A 27500-nucleotide genomic window follows, 5' to 3' on the forward strand; every position below is an offset into this window, starting at 1 on the left:
TGTGACCATAATACATGTTATTATATGGCTCTGTCTCACGAGGACTGGGAACTACAAAATTCACGAATTTGATTGGCTAAAATCGATATTGACCGCGGTCTAGATGATATGATATGATATGATATGATATTTTATTATTTATGCACGGTAAAATCATCAGCTAAGATTACAAACAATGCTAAAATCTAAATTACAAAAGGTAAAATTTTAAAATGATTACAATAAAATACAATTACTATAATATTATATTAATTCTAAGGCTGCTTTCCATGAATGCCGTGCTTTATACTAAAATATGTCTTTAATCAGATTTTTGAAAAGCCCAAGAGACTCTGCTTGTCTCGCTTTGAGGGGTAAGCTATTCCAGACAGTAGCACCTCTATAGCTGAAGCTGTTTCTATAATAATTTGTCCGCGGAAACGGAACATTAAGCTTTCTTTCAGAGTCTCTTAAACTATAAACAGATTGGCGGTTTGTAAATTTAGAACATAGATATTCCGGTGCTAGCCCCTGAAGACACTTATAGACCATTGTGGCCAGCGCAATTTGTTGCTGGCTAACTAGATTTTTCCAGCCTAAATTTTGAATAGCTCGCTAGCATTTGCATCAAAATTAGAGAAGGTCAAAACTCTGGCTGCTCTATTTTGCAGTTTTTGTAATTTGTCATGTAACGTGATACCACAGTTTCCCCAGACGACATTGCAGTAGTCAAAGTGCGGTTGAAGTAAAGCGTGATAAATAGAGCGCAATGTCGTGTGAGGAACGAGATGCCTTATACGTTTGAGGGCTCCAATTCCAGAAGCTACTTTCTTTGTCAGTTTATCGACATGGCTACTCCAGTTAAGATTATTATCAATAAGCACGCCCAGGGATTTAGCAACAGAAACTTGAGTGATAGGAGCACCATTAATCTCGGGAATTGGAGGATATGTGAGAGCATACAACCTCTGCCTTGATCCAATCAGCATAAATTCGGTTTTTGTCATGTTCAGGGTAAGTTTGTTTGCTATCAACCACTTTTTAACATTTTCTAGATCATGGTTAAGTCTTGATTCTATGTCGCCTGTATTGTCACCCGCATATGTTAGGTGGGTGTCATCTGCGTACATCCATGGCATACAATTCGTTAGACAGTTTGGCAGATCATTGATATATAGCAAAAACAACAATGGACCCAAAATAGTCCCTTGAGGGACGCCGCAACTTAGTGAGCAAGTTTTAGAAAGTGATCCATTAATGGAACACTTTTGAGTGCGGTTGTCCAAATAGGACTTAAACCAGTTGTAAGAAATGCCATGTATGCCGTAATTATTTAATTTAGATAAAAGGATCTCGTGATTAACCGTATCAAAAGCTTTTTTTAGGTCTAGGAAAACAACAGCGTTTATTTTTCCTCGGTCAATGTTGTAAGCCCAAGTATCCGTAGCCCCAAGTAAAGCCGTAACGGTGGAATGAATAGAGCGAAAACCAGATTGGCATTTACATATTACGTTATGCTTTGTTAGGTACGCATATAATTGGTTATAAACTATTCTTTCGAACACTTTGGCTATAACCGGGATAACGGAAATTGGGCGGTAATTGTTTAGGTCATCACGTTCCCCTTGTTTAAATAGTGGAGTGACCCGTGCACACTTCCAGTCGTCTGGGAACACACCTACATTTAATGACTGATTGAAAATATAGCACAGCGGTTTGCAAATAAGATCCGCGCATTCACGAATAAGTCGAGAAGAAATTTTGTCAAGGCCGACTGCCTTTGATTTTTTCAGTTTATTCAGCAGTGAAAATACTTCATTTGTGGAGGTTGGGCGAAACTGAAACTCCTTATCCGTGCTAGTGAGATAATTCAGATAGCTGTTGCCATCTGAAGAAGGAATATCACTAGCAAGTTTCGGGCCAATGGTAGCAAAATAACGATTAAATTCGTGCGCTATTTCTGCTGGAGCTGTTACTGATTGCTCATTTACATTCAGTTGTTTCACAGACGTTTCCACGAAATTTCGGGAAGACAGCTCATTGATGATCTGCCAGGTTTTGCGGGAATCACCCTTATGCTCGTTTAGCATATTTTGATAATAAACTTGCTTCGCTAGCCTAGTCGCACTATTGACTTTGTTCCGCTGTCTTTTAAAGTGAACCCAATCATTAGGATCTTTTGATCTAATTGCTCTGAGTTTCAAAATATCTCGATCGTGCATCTGTTTTTTAAGCTCAGAAGTAATCCATGGGGAACCCCGCGCGCGAACACGAGTGGTTCTCAATGGAGCGTGCTTGTTAACAATAGCCAAAAAGGATTCCTTCCATTCATTCCACATATCATTTGGATTGGAAGAATTGTTTATGTGATCCCAATCTTGAGATGCAACATCGCTACGAAATTTATCACGGTCAAAACTTCGAAAATTCCTATAGGTTATATTAGTGTGACCCTTACTCTGTCCATTAATGGCTAATTTTCGATAGACATAGACCATGCTGTGATCGCTAATGCCAATATGACGCACACCTGAGCATAACACCTTGTCAGGACAGTTAGTAAAAATTAAATCAATCAATGTTGCAGAAGTTTCGGTTATTCTTGTTGGTTCTGTTATGAGTTGTTGAAGACCGTAAACATCCGTGATAGTTAATAATTTGCGTGTATCGCTGTCAAACTGGGATGCGGTCATATTGCAATTTAGATCCCCTAAAAGGTAGAATTCAGTATTAAGGGAATCCAATTTCCCAATCAACTCTTCAAAAGGTGAAAATATACTAACAAGCGAATTAGGTGGTCTATACCACGTAGCAACAATAAATGATTTAGAACGAGGTTTGCGTATTTCAATACAAAGGTTCTCAAGACTGTCCATGCAAAGATCGTTGCGCACCGAAAAGTTAATTGACTTTTTTACATAAAAGCAAACGCCCCCACCTCCATATGTAGTTCTATCACGTCTAACTATATCATAACCAGAGATACTGACCTCATTATCGGTGATGTATTCATTTAGTTTAGTCTCGTTAATTGCGAGAACATCTATATCGTTACTTACGAGAAAGATCTTGAGTTCATCAAGATGAGTGGTCAATTTATTTATATTCAGCGAGGCCAGCTTAAAACCGCGTTTGGAGGGCAATACTCGAGAACGATCAATAGGATTTTGAGTCGGACTTCTCGATGACTCCTGACTGTTGCCTTCCAACGGCACGGCATTAATGGAAGGCATAGTAAAAGTTCAATGAGCTAGACCATGATAAAAATTCTTAAAAATACGCTTGTTACCTGCAAAATTCAGGTGTAGACCTCCACGGTTTAACCCCTTTTCGTTTATATTATTGTGTTCAATAAATCTCCAATCATTCTGACGACAAAACTTCGTCAAGTGCTTGTTCACCTCTGAGACTTTATCATTAAGCTTGTCCTTTCGTGTTACAAGTCCTGAGACTATGACTTGAGCTTCGGAAGACCCCTCTATCTGTTTAGCGAGATCAACAATAGCTTCTGCAACTTCTTTAGATGTTTTGCCGTTTTTAGCCTTCAGATCGTTTGTACCTACATGTAGCACCACTTCATCAGGCTGGAGCTCTAAATTAGGCTTTAAGTAATCCCTCATGGCTTTGGTTGTGGCTCCAGAAAATGACTTTACCACCACTCGGTGCCCTACTGCTTTCGCTAATTTCTTACCGTGAATATCCTTGACCATGGAGTCCCCAATCAATAGGGTTGTAAACTTACTGCTGGCACTCCTCTCTCTGCCGACCTCACCGCGTAAATCATCGTTAGCAGAAGTTTCGCTTGGTTCACTAGGATTACTGCGAGACGACCTATATGACGCCCGTTGATGGTTTTGCCGTCGCCGGATGATTTTGTGTGTTGCTGCCTCTGTCTCTGTTGGATCATCTTGTGCATCACTAAGGATCTCAAACCTGTTACGCGTCACGATATTATTCTGAGTTGACATTTTACGTTGGTTGCGTTTATTACACCCAACATTCGTGCCCGAGTTTTTCACTTGATAAAAACACTCGTTCGTCTCTTGCTGGTGATGGGAGTCTTCTTCGTTCTTTTCTCGTAAAATAAGCCTTAATGCAAGCCTTAGTGAGTCATTTTCCTGTTCCAATGATACAGCACGATTTTCGAGAGACAAACATTTCTCCTCAAGTTCTTCGATAACTCTCTCTTTTTTGCATATAGATGATTCCAGTTTCTCACACCTCCCTTTGTATTCACAAAGTTCGGCGTTAACAGCAAATTCCTCTCGATTTTGGCAATTTATCGAAAGCAGATTAGAGTTGGCTTCTACCTTTTTCTGTAGAATAAGGAGGTCAAGTTTTATACCTTCCATTTCAGCAACTAATTCAGTATTAGATCTCTCTTGACTGGAAAATACTGGTCCCGCTTCGGCTACCCTTGGTTGATTAGCATAAATGTCGTTGGCTTCAAACAACAATGGATTTACTTGTTCGACCGTTGAAGAGACATTCGAGCCCGTTGAATCGGTTCTCCCTGCGTTGTCTCGAACAAGTTTGGTCAAGCTGCCTTTTAAAACGGGTCCATCTCGCCCCTGGAAGGCGAGAGTGAGTTGCTTTTTACTGTACCAAGTAATAGTGAGGTTGTTGACAGAGCTTTTAAATTGTTTCGAATTTCCGCCGGGCGACGACCATTTGCCTTGTTGTTTCAAACCCTTCTCAACGAAATGTTTTAGGGATTCAAGATCACTAATCCACGTTAACTTGTCACCTTTGAGCTGAAGGTATTGTAAATAAGAGCCGTCGAAGTTAAGCGGGAGAGACTCGTTATCTGTCATCATGTCCTCGACAAGCACCACCATGAAAAATGGTTTTAGTTCTCCTTTTTCTTACGTATCAAATGGTTTTAGTTCTCCTTTTTCTTACGTATCAGCTGATTTTCCCATCTAGACCGGCATCTAGACCGGTAATGTTTTGCGGTGAAAAGATGCAAACCAAAATGCAAAATTATTGAGTATTTTCTTCTACCAATATTTATATATGGAAGTGCCAAACGGCATGAAGACAAAACTGAAAGAGGATGACGAGCAAACTTTGACAGAATTAAGTTCAGCTCATCGCCACTCATCGCCGTTTGCAAGCAAAATGTCAGTTAGTACAAGCCAGTTACATTAAACGAATTAAATTGTTCTTGTTTGGCCGTATAATAAACATTTTATTAACCGAGCTAGGTCGGTCTGTATGGGAGAATCTTGACCTCGGTCGCTGGTACAGACCTCACTGCGTTCGGTCTGTACTGGCGACCTCGGTCAAGATTCTCCCTTACAGACCTCCCGCTCGGTTAATAAGAACTAAATACAAATCCACAATAACATTACCAAGGAAATTATAATGTGATATAGAAAATACATCTGATCTTATTGTAAGCCAAAAAATATGTTAGCCTTCAAACATGCTCTCCTTTTAGAAGCGAGGAGCGAACCGGCATATTTTTCATTGGATTTGTACACAAACACAAGAGTAAAAATGTGTTTTCTGGAATGACTTTAAAGGCCGGGACACACTAGGTGACAAGTCGCAGCGACATGTCTCTGCGACAAATTGCTCCATGTGTACTACTTGCAAAACAAGTCGCTGCGACACGACGCCTGTTCGGAGCACGCGCAGTGATCTCGTATGAGGGGGAATGTGAACTAGTTTTATAATTCAATATGGCTGACCATATGACGCTCTCTCATTGGTTCATTTGTATTTTGTCGCAGCGACTTGTTGCCGGAAGTGTACACACGATGCGACAACGCTGCTTTCGCTAATTTTGTCGCTGCGATAAGTCGCACGAATTCAAACTGGTTTGAATTCGTGCGACTGATCCCAGCGACAAAATTCTGCCGCAGCGACAATGATTTTCATGAAATCAACCGTGTCACACAAGGCGATTTGTTGCGGCGACTTGTCCCCGCGACGTGTCGCAGTGACTTATCGCCTAGTGTGTCCCGGCCTTAAAATTATTGCACACCAGTTATGTGTATGCCCATTTTTGGATTCTGTGCTATCGTTGAAGTCCATGTTACCTTTCAATTCTCAAAACACGTTTAACAGATTTTATACTTTTTTCTGTTGCAGGTTTCTCCCTATTTACAGGTAAGGAAATATATTTCTTTCGCTGACTTGTCACTGATTCATCACATCATACAAGGGCACCCAATGAGGAAATTAAGCCAAAAGCCTTTGAGAGACATTTCTAAGCTCCTTAAAGACTGTCCACATGTTTGAATTCCCTAGAAGAATTTGATCTGTTCGGAAATCTTAGCTGAAAATTGAAGTGTCCGAAAAATTTAGGGAATGCATAATATCTTCATTTCAGAAATTGCCAGCTGAACGTGGTCTTCTAAGAACTTCCCAGCGAACCATTTGCTCATCCGAAACTGCTAGATCACTTATTTAGTGGTAAAAATTGCAAAAATATCCCTTCAGAGAACGTCAAGGGACTACTTTTCCCTGGTTGCGAAACTTTTAAGTAATGTTTTGGTAAAGAATTCTATAGCTGTTTGGCAACTTAGAACCGAAATTCCTAGAACAGTTTGACTCTCCCAAAGACATATTTCCACACATTTCCCCGAAGATTATCTTTGGGTGCCCCTGATCATAGCCTGACTCTGACTGTTTAATGAATGACTGGCTAACTGAGTAACGGACTGACTGAAATAGTGATCGGCTTATTGACCAATGGTCGTCTCAGTAATGGCCAATTGACTCGGTTACTAACTAACTAATAACGCTCTATAAAAGTCAGAATCGTAATGACTTGAAGTTATGTTGGAAGCACTGTGTAAGCGGATTCATTGTTGCGCTACGCTTCTTCGATCACGGAACTAAAGAAAAGTTGGGAGTTGTTGACTCAAACGTTTGACCAGTTTTAAACTTCGCGCATCAACTCCCAGCAACATGAAACAACATGCAACAGGGTGTGCAAAAAGGACGCTACGTGTAACACCCAACAACGTTGCATCCTATTGACGGATCTAGGGAGGAGGGGGGGAGTACTGCAGTGGGTGAGCAACCCCCCTCCCCCCGTCCCTGAGATGAGCTTTCTAAAACAATTGGTGTTCTGAAAAAAAAAACATTACCAGCCAGCTACGCCATTCCCTAGTGGTGCGCCCCCCTCCTGGATCCGCCCCCACGTCCGTTTACACGTGGCTTAAGAATCAAATATCAAATTTACAATGACTGCAAAATTCTCACGCGCTCATTGGCTACTTTTTATTGTCAATAAGCGGACAGACACATTAATTTATAATTTATGCGATAATGACGCGATATTGCTCGCGTCAGATTGAAGTTTCTCGCATTTTTGTCTCGCGTTCTTCTCGCGTTTTGACTTAAATTTTGACCCCTCTGCCTTTTTGTTATTGTAAAAAGCAAACTGATGTCAGTTTTCATGCGTCTGTTTTGTTATTGACAATGAATTTCGTCATAACATTGTCAAAGTAGTCTGCGGATCCACTCGGCTATCGTCTCGTGGATCCACAGCTATAACAGGACAGACGCATGAAAAACTGACATCAATTTGTTAACTTTATCAAGTTTCAAATATCACTAAAACCGACATTTTACGATCACATTTTCTTCGATGTTCGGTTCGACATTTTTTTAACAGTCGAGGTGCCTCGTTCACAAAACATTCCACTCTACCGCCGCAGTTATGATACCCTGCCAGCGATTGGGTTCTCCTACGCTTCCCGAGAGAGAAACCTCTGCGAGCAACCGATAGTTTCTTTGAATGAGCTGCCGTCCAGCGCCAAGGACGAGTAAATTAAATTTGAACGGGTAAAACGAGTTATTAAACTTGTTTTGGCGCTTGCGCGTGCGTTCAGCTACGTAGCTGCTGCGTTTGGGCGAGCCTGTTGTGTAGTGATTTCCCGCAAAATAAGACGAAGTGATGTCACACCTGGGGTATAACGTACTTCGCACATGCTCGATGAAAAATCAAACGGTTGCTTGCTGTGGTTTCTTTCTCGGGAAGCGTAGCAGAAAACAACTGCTCGCAGGGTACAGTTATAAAAGCTCAGAACTGTCTCTTATTTTTTTACTTTCTTTTCTCAGGCTCTCTACTTTTCATATGGTTTCGGTGCGTTTGTAAGTCCTCTCATAGCCGAGCCATTCCTTAGTGGTACTCCTCATCCAGATATCGGGCTGCCGGCGGCCAGGAGGGGGAATCCGCTGCCTTACGGTGGAATGGGTCATCGTGGGCATCACCATTTATCACACAGGCCAACCAATCACATGAGAGATAGCTTCTACACAGGCCCCAAACAATACAAAAGCGAAGTTCAAATTGCGTATTGGATAATAGCTTTAGCGCATGTAAGTTTGAGAAATTCTTCAAATTACTTCTTGAACGCGAAGATGCACTATAAAAGGCGTGGTGCCTTAGGAAAATGCGGAATATTTGCCAATCAGCCGTGGTTACATACAGAGCTTTGTGGTAATTTGTGCAATAAAAAAAGCCCCTAATGGCAATGCGTGCGTAATATGTTATCTGCCGTTCTTTTTCTTTTTAATCTTCCGTCCCTTTTTCTCGCGCAGGAAATATCTTTTTAGGGCTCTGTCTCTTTGTTGTTGTTTGTAAATCGCCATCCTGGTTAATCAGTTGTGCCTACATGAATTTGAACAAAAGCAGAGCGTAAAATTGTAAATGGTTTAAACCCAGAAACCCAGAACTACACTCACCCGGACGATCGTACTTTACTTAACTGTGAAAAGCGGGGCGTGAAGCGACCCCGTTTACAGTGCGCTCTCGTGTTCATGTAGCAAGCGTAGCTGAGTTAATTACCGGGCTCTGTTTAATTCTGATTCGTGCGTCTATCGATGTATCTATACATACCTGTGAAGAGGGGGTGCTGTCAGAGGGAGGGGTGTGTGAGACTTCAACATCTGGTCCGGGTTGCTCGAAGTATGGTTAGCGTTAACCAGCGTTAAATACCATGGAAACCTATAGGTTTTGATATCTCTTAACCAACGGTTAGCGCTAACCAGGCTTCGAGCAACCGGCCCCACTTCCATTAATTCCAGCCACATAGCAGATAGGACGGTATTTGTTTTCAGTTGACGATTGTACAACACTGTGACACGCTCGCTCGCTCCCCTAACCCTTCTTTTCAACTAAACGTCATGTATATTCAGGAAAAACCGGCGCCGATAGTCATCGGTGTCCCTCTAGACCTACTGCTGAAGTAGACTGACATTCGCACGCAAAATGTTGACACCTTGCAATTTTTATATATGGCTTTCGCATCAATCTTTCATAACAGTTTAAACCTCTGAGAGGATACCATACGAACTCGCATTTAACCAGCTCGGCTCCTTAAAGAAATTATTTGTCTTTCATGGGGCTTGTGCATCTCATAATCCTGCAATTCTGAACTTGAGGGTTTCAGTATTGAGTCTATCTCGCCCAATGCTCTTATTTTTTTTTTAATTTTCAGCTTCCAGTTGTGATAGGCCTTGCATATATTGTCATTACAGACAAATGGGAAGAGATAAGATTAAAAGCTGAAGCCACAGCTAATGCAGATCACGAAAGGAACACTTCGGACATCCCAGATGCAGATATAGAAGGTAACACCCTCTTATGAACATAACCTACGATCTTAAATGGTGTGAACCCAGGAGTCATATTATAACTAAGTGAAGGAGGATCGTCCGGGTGACGGTGTAGTCCTGAGAAGGACAGTTTTGGGTGACAATGACCTACGTTTCGACAACCTGAGCGGAAGTCGGCTTCAGTGTCAAGACTGAGCTACGTTTCTGGACGATCGTACATCACTTAGTTATGATAACCTACGTTCAAGTGAAGCTATGATCGTCGCAGTTATGAACGCAATTTTTGCAATTGCGTAAAGAAGCCTGAAAAATTCAGGACTTCAACGTTCATAACTGCGAGGATCATAGCTTCACTTGATTTCATATCCGCAGTTCATATATGATCCATTTCATATATCATTTCATCCTTGATAACCTACGTTCTCGCTTTCTATCACTGTAAACTAGCAATCCGAAGGTCATGAGTTCGGTGCATTCTAATCTCGTTTGCGCATTCTCATGCCATTACTTTTCCGAACATATTCATTACTAACTCATGCAGTCCGCATTCAAGGTTTAATATCCTCGTCGTTGAATATTCTCCAATCTCTTATGTATATTCATAACCCAATTTACGGTTTGTTCAATGAATTGTGGGCAAATGAAGGATGGCGACCGAAAGACTTGGAATAAGGTGTAGAGCATTTATTAGCCGCTCCCTTCTGCTCTTTTGAAAAGCCTCGATGCTATAGCTAGCGGCCTGCCCTGAGTCAGGACCACTTTACCATGCTGCCAGTAGGTGCACTTTATAATTAGCCACTGTTTGCAATCAGTCGGTTATATGTAAATGATAACCATTTTCAGATGTAACTGGGCAAACTTAAGGCAGCACTTTCCTTTTGTCATTGAAAAGCGTTAGGTGTTGATCCTGTTGGTTAGACTTCTCCTTGAAGTCGAAGAAGGAGGCCTTAGCCCGTTCGTTCGATTGACTAGTTTGATCAGTCACGTATTTCAACGGGCTTTACATTTATTTCTACAGGTTTGCAAAGTAAAGTTCACTTGGACAAAGATACACTGAAGGGCTCGGGACTGCGCGATAGTACAAATAAAACACAAATTATGTGCATCACTTTTTGGACTTCATTTCTAGTTTTTCTTTACGATGGGATGCAGGTGAGATTTTACGGCGCTTTCTTTCGTCCGAGTCCGTTATTTATTTCTGAGAGCCGTTGTAAGAAATCACATCATGGCCAGGTTTATACATAGGCGATTGAGCCCTTCCGACAGTCTTCTCCGGCCTTCCATGATCGTTCCACAGCTCGTCCTCAAATCTAAAGCTCTTTAATATTTAACCTTTTGCTTGCATCATTGTACTTTCGAGTAGTTGTTTCTTTGTAAAATCAAACAATTATCTTGTAAAATTTGCGGGATATACCTTTCTGTTGGATAAACCGTGCACATGAACAGCCATATTTGAAATATTAGTTGTTTTTGTTTGAGCTTTGAAAACCGGCACCATATAACAACAGGAATTTGGGATATTTTAGTATTTATTGTACACTTTTATATCCAAGCCATTGTAATTAACGGCTTTAGGCGAATTATCTCTTCAAAGTTTGCCGGAACCACTTGCGCCGGCCAGATATCATCCAAAGTATAGAATCCGAAAGGGGCGTACCTTAGCCGCTATTCCAAAACTTTTATGCCTTGCATGCACCAAATAGCAACTTGATTGATCTTATTTCCAGTTTACAGATAAATGAGTGAATAACTTAAACTTCATTTCAGACGACTCATCTGGAATGGAGTTTAAGTTATTCACTCATTAAATTTCGATATTTCTAAATTCGCCCTTCCTCAAAAGCACAAGTTTACCTGTTTTAACACAGTAGGCATGGTTTCCACAGTGTTTTTTGTAAGTGTCTTAATATAACCGGTGTCTGTCTTGTAATTTTAATTTGGATTGTCATTTCTTTCCAGGGGTCGTATGGCGGCTACGTTTACACGTATGCAGTCAAAAGCCCACTGAGTATGACCTCAGCACAAGGCGCTTTTCTCACCTCCGTATTTTGGGTGAGTCATAATCGATCTCGTCCCCAGAGTCCACTTATCTTTTGGTCAGCACCAAGAGCACGGACTCTGGTCACTTTCAATTTATGCGCAGTCGCAGTGAAGGTCCACTTTTGTAACCGTTGACAACCACTGTTGTTTCAAATTTCTGAGCGTGCGTAGACGAGGCCGAAGTCCGTGATTTGCGGACTTTCTGCCTTAGAAGTGGCAAGAATCCGTGTTTTTGGTGCTGTCCAAAAGTAAAGCGGACTTTGGGGACGAGATAAAGTCATAATAACCCCGATTCGGAGCCCTAAAATTTCGACATATCAGCAAAGGGAATTCTTTATTTTCAATTTCAATTTCATCAGGTGTTAACGATATTTTCTTTCTTCCATAGGGGTCTCTAGCCTTAGGTCGTCTCGTCTCCATCCCTATAGCTTTGTTTTTATCTCCAGCGATAATGCTTCTGACGGATTTGGTGAGTTATTGGTTTTCTTTGTGATTCGGAAATTAGCAACAAATGCATCAGACATGATTATGAGATGCCACATGAACAGATTCCGCATTTGATACGAGTATAAATAGCTATGGAGGTATATCTATTACAAAATTCAGTGATCAGTATTTGAATTAAAATCATCCAAATTATGAATGCATCAATCCAAAGCTGAATGGCGACAATTGAAAATGGTCATCACGGAAAGAGGCGTAACGTAGAGAGGCATAACGCAAATGGCCCCAGCGCAGAAAGGATAACGCAATGAAGCATAACGCAATGAGCCATAACGCAGAGCCATAACGCAAAGTGGCATAACTTAAACAGGAAGAAAAAGTTCGATATCGATTATATGTCCTTTTCCTTGAACAATCGATTGACGTTTTCTTTTAGAGCTGAAATTATTTACGGAGTACGCAACTAGTCTCCATTCTTCAAAGAGCCTTTTTGTTATGCCTCTGCGTTATGGCTATTTTGCGTTATGCCTTTTACGTTATGCATTTCTGCGTTATGCCTTTCTGCTTTATGCGTTTCTGCGTTATGCCTTTTTGCGTTATGCCTCTGCGTTATTCCTCTTTACGTTGTGGCTATTTGCGTTATGCCTCTTTGCGTTATGGCTGTTTGCGTTATGCCTTTTTCCGTGATGGCCATTTGCAGAATCGGCTTGTTGCCATTCAAGTTTGGATTGATGCATTTATGATTTGGACGATTTTATTTCAAATAGTGATCATTGAATTTTGTCATAAATATAGCTCGATAAATAGCAACCAGGGCTTGTTTATCGTACCTTAATGTTGGAACTAAATTCCATGCGATGGCTTTAAAATTTCCAGTAAGGGAACTAACGCAAATTGGCAACCATGGTTGATGAAGTACTCAGATATGGTTTTAGTTAAATGGTTGTTTACTCTTCTCCGAGAGATTTTTTTTCCGCTTTTCTCCTCTCATAAAAACCAACATTTGATTCTCTTATTGGTCAGGTGATCGTAAACCACGTGACCATTTTAGTGCGCCTTTAACAGGATGCAGTTCCAGGCCCCCGTCCCTGTTAAGTGTGAGACAATTTAATACTTGATGAAAAGTCCTTCCTTTGTCCTTTTGCGCGTCGGTAGTTTGATTTGATCTGCTTTATTTGTTTTCAATTCAAGAGTTTCCAATTAATACGGCACTTGATTTCGGTTATATGACACGAAGACTTTACTGAAGTGATAAAAATCAGCGAAAAAGGATCTATAAAGACTTTCTGAGCCGAAAAGCGTAACAGTTTGTAAAACGACCTTGTCAGTTGTGACGAAGAAGTCCAAGCTTGAGCAGGCCTCAATTCCTTGTCAGTTGAGTAAGGAATTCTGAAAAAACCACAACATGTGCAATGCGGACGGCAGACGGTGGAATGATTAATTATTAAATAATCAATCAATTGATTAATTAATCATTCAAGAAGTGATTTCTTTTGCTTATAGATTGGTTGTTTAGTGTCTAGTCTATTGATGTTAATCTTCAGAGCAAGCGAGTCTGCGCTCTGGATTGGAACAAGCACTTTTGGCCTTTTCATGAGCAATGTATTTCCTACAAGCGTAGCACTTGCGGAGCAGTATTTTAACGTCACAGGTAAATTACTGGTAATAAATAGCTTAATATGGTATTTAGAGCGGTTTTCAAATGAGTGTCGTAAAACCAAAACCAAAGTAATCACTTTAGCCAATCAAAAAGGACGGAGACAATCCAGTAAACCAATCAAAACTCCAAGTAATTACACGTAGCCGACACAAAGCGCGGGAAAATGTGCACGCGCGAGCCACAATTGGTTTTGGTTTCACTTCTGATTGGTTGAAAGAGTAGCGCGAAAACTTTGAACCAATCGCTAAGTGAAGTAATGCAAAACCAATGTAATTCGCTAATTACTTTCGAAACTCAATTGATGAAAACCTCTCTACTGCGCTCTGCTCCAGCCGCTACCGCAGATCTTTTGGGAATTCGGATTGTCTGTGTCTGCTGTCATCATTCTGTGGATGGGAAAGTAAGTGCTCGGATAATGACGATAGCCGCGTCAAGTTATCGATATTCTAGAATCCGATGTTAAAGAGACGAACTGAACTGAACCGAGGGAGAGTGAAAAGAACACATGTACGCATGATAAGATGAATGAATGAGTAAGTCGGCGAGTGATTGCATAAGTCAACGAGTGACCGACTGAGTGATGAATGAATCGATGAAACGACTTGATGAAGATTAAACGGATGTAACCAATGGATGATGCAACGGATGAAACAAATACATAGAAAAGATGAAAACCCCGCTAAATGAAACTAGTATGAAACGGAACTGAATGAAATGGATCAAACAGATAAAACGGTGGAAAGAAATGGATGAATAAAATGGATGAAACGGGTGACTAAAACGGTTGAAATGAAACGAAATGAAACGGATAAAACGGATGATAGAAACGAATGAAATGGTTGAAACGGGTGGATGAAATCTATACAACGGTATTGAATGAAATGAATAAAACAAATGGATGAAGCGGTTGAATTAGACGGATAAAATGGATGAGTGAAACAGATACAACGGATGAATGAAACAAATGAAATGGATGAAAAGGTAGGATGAAACGGATAAGACGGATGGATGCGACGAATGAAACTGGGAAAAGGAACGGATTAAGTGGATGAATAAAACGGTTGAAACTGATCAAGTCAAACGGATGAATAGAATGATGAATGGATGACATGAGGTATGAGACATGCAACGGGTGAACATGGTTGAAATGGAAGAAAGAAACGGGTAAAACGCGTAAGTCGCATGGATGAAACGGATAAACAAACCGTTTGAGTCGGATGAATGAAATGAAATGAATGAACGCATAGATGAAACCAATAATAAGGATGAAACAGATGAACAGAACGGGTGAATTAAACGGATGAAATAGATGAATTAAATGGTTGAAACGGGTGAAACGGATAAAACGGGTGGATGAAAAGGGTAAAAAAACGGATGGATTAAACGGATTGATCAAATGGGTGAAATGGTTAGACCGGAAGCGGATGAATGAAACCGGTGAAGCGGATGTGTGAAACGGATGCATGAAACGGGTTGATGAGATGGATTAATGAAACGGAAGGATGAAATGGATGAATAAAACGGATGAAACGATTGAATCAAATGGATAAAACGGATGAATGAATGAGTGAATCAGGAAGTCAGTAGACGAATTAACAAATGAGCTGAAAAGTCTTACGTTTTTCTATTATTTTCTGTTCTAGGCACGGTGACCTGTATGTTCGTGGTAAGTGCTGCTATTGGAGAAATGATTATTCCACTTATTGTGGGTAAAGTCTTCGACTATGTAGGATCAGTCAGTTTTCTCGCCGAAGGTTGCATTCTCTGCTTCGCGGCGTTTGGAGCTTATTTAGCAGTGCTGGTCATTGGAAAAGGAGCAGCTTCTCACGACCACAGAAGAGAAGGTAACGTCATTGTGTCACGGAATTCTCGATGATCGATCGATCCAGCAAAATCCGTGTGCTATATGTAAGGGAGTGCTTTTGCATTTTTGCTTCTTTTCTCTGCCGGTGCTTTCGCCGTTTTACGGAAGCTGCATGGAATAACTAACGTTATTTGTGAACGTGGTAATAACTTGTAAGTAAAAGCGCAAAATTAAAATGATGAATCGATTTTCATCGGGCACCCCAATTTGTTGATGGGAAACAATTCCGAGTAAGGCGTAATGTAAAGAAGGGTTAAGTGTCTGCTTTAAGAACCAACAACCGTAATATTTTCGTTCCGAAACACTTCATAAAAGCTCCATAAAGCGTAAACGAAGTTTCATGCGAAGATCCACCCAGCTAAGCGGGAAGCATATTTTGCAGTCGCAAAGAATCTTGGATCCGAATCTTTTTAAAATCTTTTCCCTTGAGGATGGTGCCTACTATTGTTATTGCGCATACGTTCTGCGCATCTCGAGATACTCGGGTTTCCTATGGGTGGTGCTTATTAATACAGGGATATTTTTGCGCAGTTTAAAACTATGTAGAGAAAACAGAACTTAGCAAGTGCTCTTGGTGTCCAAAAAGAAAATTGGGAGTAATTTCAGAGATAATTATGCTTCAATTTAGAAAAGAACGCCATACATAGCTTTTTACAAATATTGTTGATTAATTATCTTTGAAAAATTCGTACCCGTCATTTTCTTTTTGGATTTCAATAACACTTGTTAACATTTCTTTTCCCGCATATTCAGTAAACTGTGCAAAAATACCTTTGAATTACAGTAGGAACCGAGGATATTAAATTACAAAAAAATTGTACTGAAAGATCGTTAAAGAATCGTTATTTTGAGCTTTCATTTGTACAAAAAAGATACAACACTTAGCGAGAAATAATTTTTTAAGTGACTTCTTTGCAAAAAAAAATCGCAAGAAAGTTTGTTTCCTAAAAAAGAGTTAAGATTTTGCCTTTCACTATAATGCGCCGCACAAGTTGGCACAGAGTCATTTTCCCCAGTCGGTCGTGCTATGAAAGCAAAGCGTCTGTTCCTGTGGTAACATCAAACACTGCCTTTTACCCCTGTTTTGAAATAAATAAACCCATGCCTTACAATAGCCTCAAAATTTCGAAACACCGATGATGTTTACATGGCTACAAATCACCTCTTTCTAGATTAGATTCATGTGATATCGCATAGCCACAACGGTAAGCCCCAGAACTGAGCCCAAAAACATCTCCGTGTAATCACAAAGAAACACACCAGTAACCATAGCTTTTTATGTCCTCACCTTCGCATTCCCACGTTTCTGGATGTAATAATCAGACACTCCCCTGGCGAATCGTTGTCTTAATAAGATATAGACCACTTTCATAAATAAATTTCTATTTTCTAAAAAAAACTGTAGTCGTTCTCGTTAGGGACCTTTAGATCGGAGGACGAGTACGAGATTTCCGTTCTGAGCACGCGCACTTCCAAAAATGTCGGCCTCCAAACCTTATGCGCATGCTCAGTACGGAAAAGTCGTAATCGTAGTCGTACTCGCCCTCCGATCTAAAGGTCCCTAATATAAGAGTGCATTTTTAGGTGATAAAGGAAGCCATCCAGCCAGCGGATTCTTTCAAATTTGTCCTCTCAAATGCCTTACTGTGTTTTTTGCAACTCCCGTTGCAGTGATTTCAGAAGGAGGAGGATACGAAAAAGACAACAAAACAGAGGATCATTCTGTAAAAGACCTAAAAGAGGAAGAAAATGAAGTATCTAGCGGTAATTTAGAGGATAAGTCACCCAAGAGATAACGATCATTTGCCAAATGTTGCAAATATCGCTAGAACAATCCGAAGGACGTATGGTCCAAAGAGAAAGACTGCGAAAAGGGAAAGTAATCAAGATTGTTTCGTGTCAGACGTCACTGTTTCCCGTCGTTTACATTGGTGTTCATCGTCTTGAGCTGAGTGCCTCCAGCCTCTCCTTCCCAGGGTCTCCATTGTCGTCCTCATCGACAAAGAGACCCTGGGAACGAGGTTGAAGTGCCTCGAGTTGCTAACTGAAATCCCTGCACAGGCTTTATTGTTTTAGGGTGTTTTTGTTGACACCTCCGTCGTAGATCTTAAAGTCCCTATTTATTCACATCGGTGACTTGGACGGTGGCATTGCGTGTTTTCGGATTGGCTAACAGACAACACTTTGACCCGGGAAAATTAAGCTGCTGTTAGCCTCCAAGTATCGTGAGTCATCTGTTGTGGCTGTTTCTTTTCCGACAAAGCCGTTTCTTTTTTTTCCTTTCATCCTTAGTCTTAGTTGAAAGTTTGTCCCATTTTACAAGAAATTTTCCAAATGCACAGGAGACGTCGCCTTAAGTGATTTAAAATTTATTCCTAATCAAATATGCCTGTGAAGTTTCACCGTGCCCAGTGACGGAGACGAGATAAGTATGTCTTGCACTGATGTTCCATTCACTTTTGGTAGCTCTTTAATTTATTAAACAGAGATTGAAATTGTTCATAGACTAAAGAAATTTAGGACCTTAAGCTTTAAGTTTTGTACAAATTGTCAATAGTTTTGTACTCACTGAATAAACTTCAAGTGTCGCATTAACTTTGATTTTCAGTCTTACAAGAGATCTTTAATGACGGCATTGTTCTTAGAAGGCATTATGTTATAGACAAAATGGCTTTAAAAGGTGAATAACCTTGCTAAACGTACGTAGTCATTTCCCCTAAAGCCCTATTATTTCGATAATCAATCCTGAGGCTTTTAAATAACTGCGCCCTGAACGCAAATTACATTTTTCAGTTACAGTATGTCAGCATAGCGCGCCTCGACTAAGGTTTCGTGGGCTATGAAACCTCCATTGACCGTCGTTTGTCGCTATCTTGTATTAAATCCATCGCAATCGGAGGAATGTTGGGTCCTAAGGCTTCCAAAGCCAGGGCCTTCTGGTGGCTAACCGTAAAAGAATATCATCGAGTATCATGAAAAATTTGGAGGTGTTTAAATGGTATATATAATCAGCGACTGATAGTTGATGGTAGTAGATGAAAGACAGTGCGCAAACGTTGATTGTCACACAGGATCGTGAGTTTTAACGATCATGGACAATCATCATCTATAATCAAGGGTAACTTTACTTCACGACTGCGACTGCTACTGCTGGTGATGCTCCTATCCCCATGTAGGTGAAATTAGAGAATTGAATAGAATGCCATAACGGAACCATGAAGGAACGACAAGATATTTTCAAGGTCATTAAACTTGCATTCTTCTTTCTTTCAATGGAAGACAAGCTGAACTTTGTAAAAAGGAAGCTGAAGTATTTTTGGTAACCCCGTTGTTTACTTACCGGCCTGAATGCGCATGCGCTTGTAGAAAAACGTGAGTTCCAATTTAGCGCAATATAAGGAACGATGAAGACTACCAGTCATAAATCACATCTATAATTTAGAGGAATCTCTCTTTTTTTTCCCCCTTCGCTCTGCACTCGCATCTTTTCGACGAGGCTGGGCCTGATCCTGGGATAGAGAATATGTCGCCAAGGTAAGTTTCTCGGCATGAAGTTCTCACCGGAAGTGGTGAATCCGTTCGACAGAGTCATTCAGGAGACAACACTTCCGGCGAAGATGGCAAGTCATATCGAGACTCTAGAGTAGGGTAACCTGCGAAACCAGACGGAATTTCGGCCTCGGGGAGAGAAACGATGCCCTGAAATTCGGCTGCGTTTGCAGGCTTTGAATATATGTGGTGTGGTGTCTGCTGGTTATTGGAAACGACTCAATTTATTCCACACAAGAAATCCAGGTACAAACCCATATTTATCATTCCGGACAGTGTCTATGGAAAGGCTTGTGCCGGAGTCAACGATTGAGGGCTGAAAAAAACATTCTGATGGCATTTTTCCAGTCCTCGGTTGTTGCCTTCCACTCGTAGCGTTCTTTAGACCTTGGATAAAAATTCCTCTGGCACCACGGTTAATCATGCGCTTTTCACACTCCCCAGACTACGCCCCCTATTATTTTCAATGCTTTCTTAACAAGATTCTTTGCGTTGCTAGCGCCTTTGAATTGCGTTGGATCTGTTATTTTCTAGCCATTTGAAGTGCTGGTAGAAGAATAGTTGGTAAGATATTTTGCTTTTGTTTTCTTTCCACGTTGATTTAACTTATGATGTCGTGATTCGATCGCTTTAGTTATCCGAGAATTTGCTCTGTCAGAAGCACATTTCCCTTTTAAGATTCGTTGATTTCCGCTTAGTTAAATTTAGTCATCATTATCAAGCTGAGTAAATTACTGAGTTGACGAGATAAAGATCATATATAGACTGATTTAGTAACGAAGGGCATTTCTCATCGTTTTTCATTATTTATTAATGATATAAATGAAAACTTGAACAGTACTTTGAGATTGTTTGCAGATCATACTTTATGGCATAGAAGAAGGAGACTGAAATAATGGATTATTATATAGATGGTCAGAGGTTATCCCCCGTTATGAAAAAACCCTACCAAGCTTGGAGTCATGGCGTTTTCGCCCGTGATTCCATTAATTGTTAGACCAAATTTACAATATGCTACTGAAGTGTGGGATGCGTATATACAGGTTCTGGTTGATTCAATTGAAAGGGTTCAGAGACACGAAGCTAGGTTTATAAAGGGAGACTACAATAAAAACTCTGTATGCGGAAATGCTGCAATCACTGGATTTCGACAGATCCTCTGTTGCTTAGGTGAAAAGCTCATCGGTTGATTAACAACAGGATTGTATTAACCAACCGAGTTATTTTTTATCTAAACAACGTTTCATGAGGTCCTTTTCCAATCTCTCCTTTTTTTCAACCTATTTCCAGTATTTCGTGTAATGCTAATGTCATCAGTCGGGACGGGATGAGAATACAGCAGTCCCGATTTTACCCATGATTTCTCGTCTTGTCCCGACTGACTGCCCCTGGGTCTCAGAGGATGGACCGCTTATGTCTTGTGTTTTTTCCCCAAGAACTGTGAAAGACTGGAACTCCTTACCTAGCCACATTCACACTTCTTCAGGATACTCACTTTTTAAACAATATTGTACTGATTTTATTTGGTTAATAACAAGAGTGATAATTATTAATTATATATTAATTAGTTAATTTTTCTCAGATTTAATTATTAACTATAAGAAAGTCCACGACCGTGCACAATCTTTTGTTTTTGGGCTCATACACTATGCATGAATTACGTAATCAACACGTTTCTATTGGTTAGTTCCTCACTACGGAGTAAACAACTATTGTGTTTTGTGCACGGTCAAGGCCAAAAAAGAGAACAAAAACCTACAACAAAGAAATTTGCCGCGTTTCATAACCATTCCCCTCTATTAACTATGGTTACAGACTGCAATACGGAAGTTGCTATGGAAACAGCGATGGAGGCATTTTTGCTCGTGCATTCGTGATTTTATTATGGTCACTCGTGATGTTTTGAAAGTTCTCAATTTTGATTGTTATTATTATTATTATTATTATTATTATTATTATCATTATCATTATTATTATTATTATTGTTATTATTATTATTATGTTAGCGATTATTTACATTATTTGTTCAGGCATTTATCTTGTATTGGCTCGACGATAGAGCGTTGTCAGTTAGTAGAAGTAACTGGCGTGCGTTTCCTCGTCATGTGAGTTAATTTCTTTGTGAAAGGATCAAATCTCCAGGAGCTGTAGTAACTCAGGCTCAATATTGAAGGTATAAAGAGAAGATCGTTTCTTCTCGATCGAAAATCGCTACCAGGCTTTAGCAAGTGGAAAGAACAATTGCGGAAATGCTTCGGGGAATAAAAAATGCAAAGCAATATGATTTCCTCTTCGAAATAAACTTCATTATCACCAGTTATGAGTTGCATCTGGTCTTCATGTACACTTTGTATTCGTGAATAGAAAGAGGACGTGATCGCACATCTGGCAATTTGCCGAGAGATGTCACTCAAACGACTTTTATTTCATAGAAATTCTGCACGTCGTTTACGGATTTATTTTGTAATTTTTCATTCAAGTTATACATAAAAAAAAAAAGATATATGTATATATAACAAAGCACCTGAAAGTGAAATAAGCGTGAAAAGCTTTTGCGATGATGAAATTAACGTAATTTTTCACTTTGTTGTTTTTTGGGCACACACCCCCAATTCCGCCCACTTTTGGCGTCCAACCAGTCTTTCAGGTTACGTAGCGTAGCTCTCTGTGATTGGCGCGTGTTTGTTAACATTCAACTCGTTTTCACAACAGTTTTCGTTCAGGATTGTAGAGGATAGCATCTCTTACTTTCAAAATTATTTAAGAGGGTAAGACTCTCACTGGAGTGCAAAATTATTGTGGAGTCGAGCGAATAATGCTCAGTGCTTTTCGTTTTGTACAGTTTGCCGCAGTGAAAACAACGAGGAACATCTACACAACCAGAAACGTTATGGGTTCCTTGAAGGTAGCGGTGATCGGACAGTCACAGTTTGGCTTGGAAGTTTACAAAAGTCTGCGCTCAAAAGGTCATGAAATTGTCGGAGTCTTTACCGTCCCCGATGTGAAAGGAAAGCCAGACATTTTAGCGACTGGAGCAGAACAAGACGGTGTTAAAGTTTTTAAGTTTCCTCGATGGAGGACAAAAGGAGAACCCATTCAAGGGGTTGTCGATACGTACAAGGCTTGCGGTGCTGAACTCAATGTTTTGCCATTTTGCTCACAATTTATTCCTATGAATGTGATCGACTTTCCAAAACATGGCTCAATAATTTATCATCCTTCCTTACTGCCAAGACACAGAGGGGCATCCGCCATAAATTGGTAAGTTGGCTCTGTTTTTGGCATGTGAAGCAAGCATAGTTCGTGCCTTCGTACGTGCCTTGTCCGCGAGGTTAATATTCCATGGGTACCAATTTTACATCCATTTAACGCGTTTGTATTTACACTGGAGCAGTTTTAAGAGCTCCACTCTTAACGCAGGATTTATCCACTCGACTTTCTCGAAATGAGAATAACGGAACAGACAAAAAAAAAATCGGAATACGATTTTACAAATTTAATTCAGTAGTGTATTCAAACAGTGTTGTGTTTATCTGCGTTTGAAGCACAACCAGTTTCACATTGAATCTTTATCAAACCAGTCAAACTGGGATTCAAACAAAGCACGAATTCAAAAGAGGTCAATTAAAAGCCTGACCGGCCGGTATTCGACAATATTTTGCTTTCGTTAAAATATGTTTATCAATTCGCCGAGATCAGGATGGCCTCGAAGAGCAGTTCTGTCGATTTTCAACACCTTTGTATCATCTGAGTGCTTTGTAAAAGCTCTTGTTTGTTTTATTTTCGATTCCAAAAGAGTGCTTTATGTGTAGTAATTTATAAATGTGCCATTGTTACGATGTATTTTAATTATGTAATATTTATTAAATTCCTCTTTTCTTTGCCCTCGTGCATAAATCGCTTTTGTATTATGGACATTTATCTGGCTTTTGTATATTTCTGACATTTGAGTGCGAGGGTATTAGGTTTCTTGCACAAGACCTTTTTGTTTTGGATGTAAACATTTAGCAATTCTCTTGCTGGTAAAAAAGAAACGTAGAGTCTATAACTTCTTTAGCTGCAAACGCAATAATATTTATTTCCTCTCCATATTGACAGCATTAATACTTTTATTATTATTTTTTTCTGAGTCAGATGTCAACAGTTGTACGATCAAGAGTTGTCTTTTAATAAAAGGGTCATGAAGTAAAAATAATTATTATTGATGCTTGCTGTGTTGTTTAACACAGTGCTGAAATTCAAATCTCTGTGATAAAAGTAAAGATATTTCAAGATAAAGAACATCATTTATCTTTACATAGAAAGGTCTTGCAAATAATCATCAGTTATTTTTTTGTCATATCAGCACTTAACATGTATGTGCACATAACCCCGAATGTGCTGAAAATAAGTACTCTTACCTGTGAACACGTAACTTAAGAACAAAGCAGTCTGTAAATAACAGAAAAACATTTTTTTTGAAGAACTGTACCTTTTTTATTGACAGTGACTTGGGGATGAAAAAATTGAGCGCTCCTTTGTCGTACCGTGGTGTCTGAGGTTTTTCCTTCTTCTTCTTCTTCTTCTTCTTCTTCTTCTTCTTCTTCTTCTTCTTCTTCTCTGAAGCGACAACAAATGGGGAATCAGTGTTTCGTCGTTCGTTGTCACCAGGGTACCAGAGTCTGGAACTTTAGGGCCTTTCCACATGGGGGTGGAGGACTCAGACTGTCTAACTGTAGTCAAAAAAGCGAGCTCTCACAATGATGCAATATTTATAGCCCTGGGGTGAGATTTTCAAATGCTTTGGCAGAATGTTCAAACTAAAGATAAATCACCCTATTCAGGCAGGGTACCCCACACCTTTAGCATTCACATGGAGAAAACTCACCCCACCTAAGTGAGTATCCTGGCCCGGCTGACCAGGCAACCCTGCCTGGGTGCTCTACAACTGAGCTATAGGGGAAGATAGCAGGCCATTAAATATTATAAAATAATTAGGATAGTATGCATACTCTCATTGGTCAATAGCTGTGCTTAGATGAGGGTATGTAAACATGGCTGTGACATCACACAAATTTTGATTGGTTATGTGTTGTCAGACACTTGTTTTGTATGGCTGGCCGGAAATTTGAGTCGTTATCAAGAAAATCTATTTCAATCAAGAAGTGAAGAAACCAGCATTTTCATTCATTTGTCGAATTATTTTTAAGAAATATTTTATAAAAGCAAAATTTAGAGGACTTTTTTCCATGTTTACTTAGTCTCGTCTAAACAATTGGGGAGTTGGGAAAATTATTCTTGACAAATTAAATATGCAAACCCTCTACTGCGTCTTGGATTTGCATAACTGTCTTGAATTCTCCCAACTCCCCCTTGTGTTTAGATGAGGCTATGCAAACGCAGAAAAAGTCAGGACTCTATTGCTTAAATACAGTATTAGGTGTCAAATTTATTGTTTGGATTTTCTCACAACTCAAAACCATGACAAACCTACAGAGAGTGCTAGATGTCGTTAGGATAATGTTTGTCTTCTTAACAATATACATTCATCTTAAATGAATTAGTTATTATTTGTAGCTGATTATTTTTCAGGACTCTTATGGAAGGTGATAAGCAAGGAGGTTTCAGTGTATTTTGGGCTGATGATGGTTTAGATACTGGTCCTATTCTGCTTCAGAAGAGTGTTGACATTGATCCAAATGATACAGTTGACACATTGTATAACAGATTCCTGTTTCCAGAAGGCATCAAAGGCATGGTATGAAAGTGAAATTTAGAAATAGGCAAAGTGATCTTTTTTGTATAAAGCATTTTGTTAGTAACTACATTAGAGGGAGTGAGCTAGGTGACTTAAAAGGAGAATCTCAGTGCAAGGGCAATACACCCTAGGCCAAGGTTTGAGATTTTTCAGTAAAGAGATTTGAGGTACCGGGTAAATTTAAGTTATCATTTGGTTTAACCCATTGACTCCCAGGGGTTCCCTATTGACAAGTAAAATCGTCTGGCGTTAGGCAGAGTAAAATACTAAGTCTGGCCGGTTTAGGCCGGTTTCGGCGTCAGAAGGTTAATAATAATTATATTAAGTGAAGCTATGATCTTCGCAGTTATAAGAGCAATTTTTGCAATTGCGTAAAGAAGCCTGAAAAATTCAGGACTTCAACAGGGTTTGAACCCGTGACCTCGCGATTCCGGCGCGACGCTCTAACCAGCTGAGCTATGAAGCCACTGACGTTGGAAGCTTGTCATTTGTGGGTTCTAATGGTCCCGTGAGAAATGATAATAATAATTATATTATTATAAATCAATAATTATTATTATTGATTCAAGTGGCAAATGCAACCCACTATAGGACTGCTCTTATCACTTAAAAGGGCTTACTTCCCGGAAATCGAGTTTCCTATCTCGGGCATGCTACATCAAGTGGAATTGATTATTGTTAATTTAAGAGTTGAAAGAAATGATAATAATAATTATTGTACTTTTACTTTAGGTTGAAGCGGTTGATTTAATTAGTGACGGAAAGGCACCAAAAATCCCTCAACCAGAAGAAGGGGCAACTTATGATAAAATCTGGAAAAAGAAAGAGGTTGCAAAGGTCAGTATCACTAATTGTACATGTACGTACATTGATGGTGATTTAATGTGGTTCTTTTTTTCTTATAAGTAGAAGACTTTTTTTACAGTTGTTATTCATTAACAATCAATATCACATTTTTTTCTTCTGCAGATAAATTTTGACCAGTCAGCAGAGATGCTACACAATTTTATTCGTGGAAATGACAAGGTACTTACTGTTAGATGATCAAAAAGAAAATAATTTAGGAGGTCCAACTGGATAGCTTTTCTCTTTCGTTGATAATTAGTAGAAAAAAAGGCATTTTTGAAAATCTTTGCGTAGATGCAACTTTTGTCCTTTTTATCTCATTGATGATGAAGTCTCAATGCAGTATAGTGAGGTGGCTTCAGGTGCTCATTGGATCACTTGATCAATGGGTTGTTAAGTTTCAAGTTTCGTTTGGGCAGTCAAATTTTATTACGAATGTGCTCCAAATGGAAGTGCGAAGCACACTTGTCACAGGTTTGAATCTACCCTTTGCTCTTATTTATTATTTTTAGGGGTAGTTCTGAATTTGCTATTGAGTTATCGAAATTAGTCTTAAAAGTCTTTATTTAGTAGAATATATATCGCTTTGCTCTACATTTCATCAATGAGGTGTCTCACAGAGACTTTGATTTGTTTTGCAGCTTCCAGGAGCTTGGGGCGTGATAGATGGCCAGGTAAGATTTTAATTAAAGTTCAGTTCATTTGATTTTCAATCATTTATTATTATCTTGTTGGTACAATTTCTATTTCCTCTCTTATAGCAAGTTACTCTGTATGGCTCCTCACTGACTTCTGGTGATACACCTCCTGACGGGACCCCTGTGACAATAGAAGGCTCAGAGAAGCCTGCTGTTGTGCATAAAGGTGGCATGACACTGACTGGAGTAGATGGAAAGATGGTAAGCAAATACTGGGTTTGGATTTCCAATGGCACATAATTATGACTGTCAGTCCTTTCAATTCAGAGGAGAAATGTTAATTTGGTGTATATACAAAAATTGTATGACTAATTAGTAATAATTTTATTATCAGGCAATTTTGTAAGGGTGTCCTTAAGTTCCCAACTGTTGCCATGGCAATGGTACAGCACTGACAAAAGCCCCTTTAAATTTAAAGTTCAGTTTGTTCTCTTTCTCTCGCCAGTTAACTGTAAAGACTTTGCAACTTGAAGATGGGCGCATGATCCAAGCAGCCAAGTTTGGTCAGATGGAGGAAGCAGCTGAGGCGATTGAGCTTACAGAGGAGGAGAAAAGCATGGAGGCAAAACTGAGGGTAAGATCTTATGGGTGTCCCATTGCTCCTGTTTTTAAGTTACTGTAATGCCTTTGGGTTTGCCTTTTAATGAAAAACTGGGGTTGAGTTATCCTATCCAGTTTCAATCCCCTTATTAATTTTTTAAAGATGCATGTAGTCGCCTTTTAAGTTTTTGATGTAATTTCACAGTTACAGTAAATGTGACATTTCTTCATGGCAGGAAATATGGGCTGGGATTTTGGCAAACCCCGATATTCTTGAAGATACAGACTTTTTCAAAGCTGGTGCTGGATCCATGGATGTTACAAGGTTCGGTTTATCATTATACCTGTACATGTACAGGTAGTATTTTACTCTGTGTAATGCCAGACGATTTTACTCCTCAATGGGAAAGCCCCAGGAGTCAATGGGATAAGGTGTACCTGTTTAAGGTGTTCCAGATACAGACCTAAGAGTAATTAATTAACCCATTGACTCCTGAACCACCCCCCCCCCCCCCCCCCTACCATTGATGAGTAACATCATTTAGTGTTAGACAGAGTAAAATC

The 27500-nt window shown here is 39.7% G+C and overlaps 2 protein-coding genes across 5 annotated transcripts in view; both read left to right on the forward strand.

Moving 5' to 3' along the window:
- LOC138056855 (major facilitator superfamily domain-containing protein 4A-like) overlaps positions 1 to 18146 on the forward strand; it is a 25267-nt gene extending 7121 nt beyond the window's left edge. For both annotated transcript variants that reach the window (XM_068902773.1, XM_068902774.1), the window contains exons 3-11: positions 6079 to 6096; positions 8059 to 8319; positions 9441 to 9573; positions 10577 to 10710; positions 11518 to 11610; positions 11987 to 12067; positions 13546 to 13693; positions 15346 to 15546; positions 17238 to 18146. In XM_068902773.1, coding sequence (XP_068758874.1) covers positions 6079 to 6096; positions 8059 to 8319; positions 9441 to 9573; positions 10577 to 10710; positions 11518 to 11610; positions 11987 to 12067; positions 13546 to 13693; positions 15346 to 15546; positions 17238 to 17362 — 1194 coding nt within the window. In that variant the 3' untranslated portion in view covers positions 17363 to 18146. The remainder of the gene's footprint in view (positions 1 to 6078; positions 6097 to 8058; positions 8320 to 9440; positions 9574 to 10576; positions 10711 to 11517; positions 11611 to 11986; positions 12068 to 13545; positions 13694 to 15345; positions 15547 to 17237) is intronic.
- Positions 18147 to 19660: 1514 nt separating this feature from the next.
- Positions 19661 to 27500, forward strand: part of LOC138056857 (cytosolic 10-formyltetrahydrofolate dehydrogenase-like) — a 27049-nt gene continuing 19209 nt past the window's right edge. The window contains exons 1-9 of one of the 3 annotated variants that reach the window (XM_068902779.1): positions 19661 to 19679; positions 21958 to 22376; positions 24687 to 24852; positions 25585 to 25689; positions 25822 to 25878; positions 26340 to 26372; positions 26460 to 26597; positions 26842 to 26970; positions 27173 to 27261. In XM_068902779.1, coding sequence (XP_068758880.1) covers positions 22006 to 22376; positions 24687 to 24852; positions 25585 to 25689; positions 25822 to 25878; positions 26340 to 26372; positions 26460 to 26597; positions 26842 to 26970; positions 27173 to 27261 — 1088 coding nt within the window. In that variant the 5' untranslated portion in view covers positions 19661 to 19679; positions 21958 to 22005. Of the gene's footprint in view, positions 19680 to 21765; positions 22377 to 24686; positions 24853 to 25584; positions 25690 to 25821; positions 25879 to 26339; positions 26373 to 26459; positions 26598 to 26841; positions 26971 to 27172; positions 27262 to 27500 lie in introns of those variants that run through there. The other 2 variants (XM_068902778.1, XM_068902777.1) reach the window with 2 other exon arrangements.

The sequence above is a fragment of the Montipora capricornis genome, chromosome 7, assembly GCF_036669925.1.
Source record: "Montipora capricornis isolate CH-2021 chromosome 7, ASM3666992v2, whole genome shotgun sequence".
NCBI lineage: Eukaryota > Metazoa > Cnidaria > Anthozoa > Scleractinia > Acroporidae > Montipora > Montipora capricornis.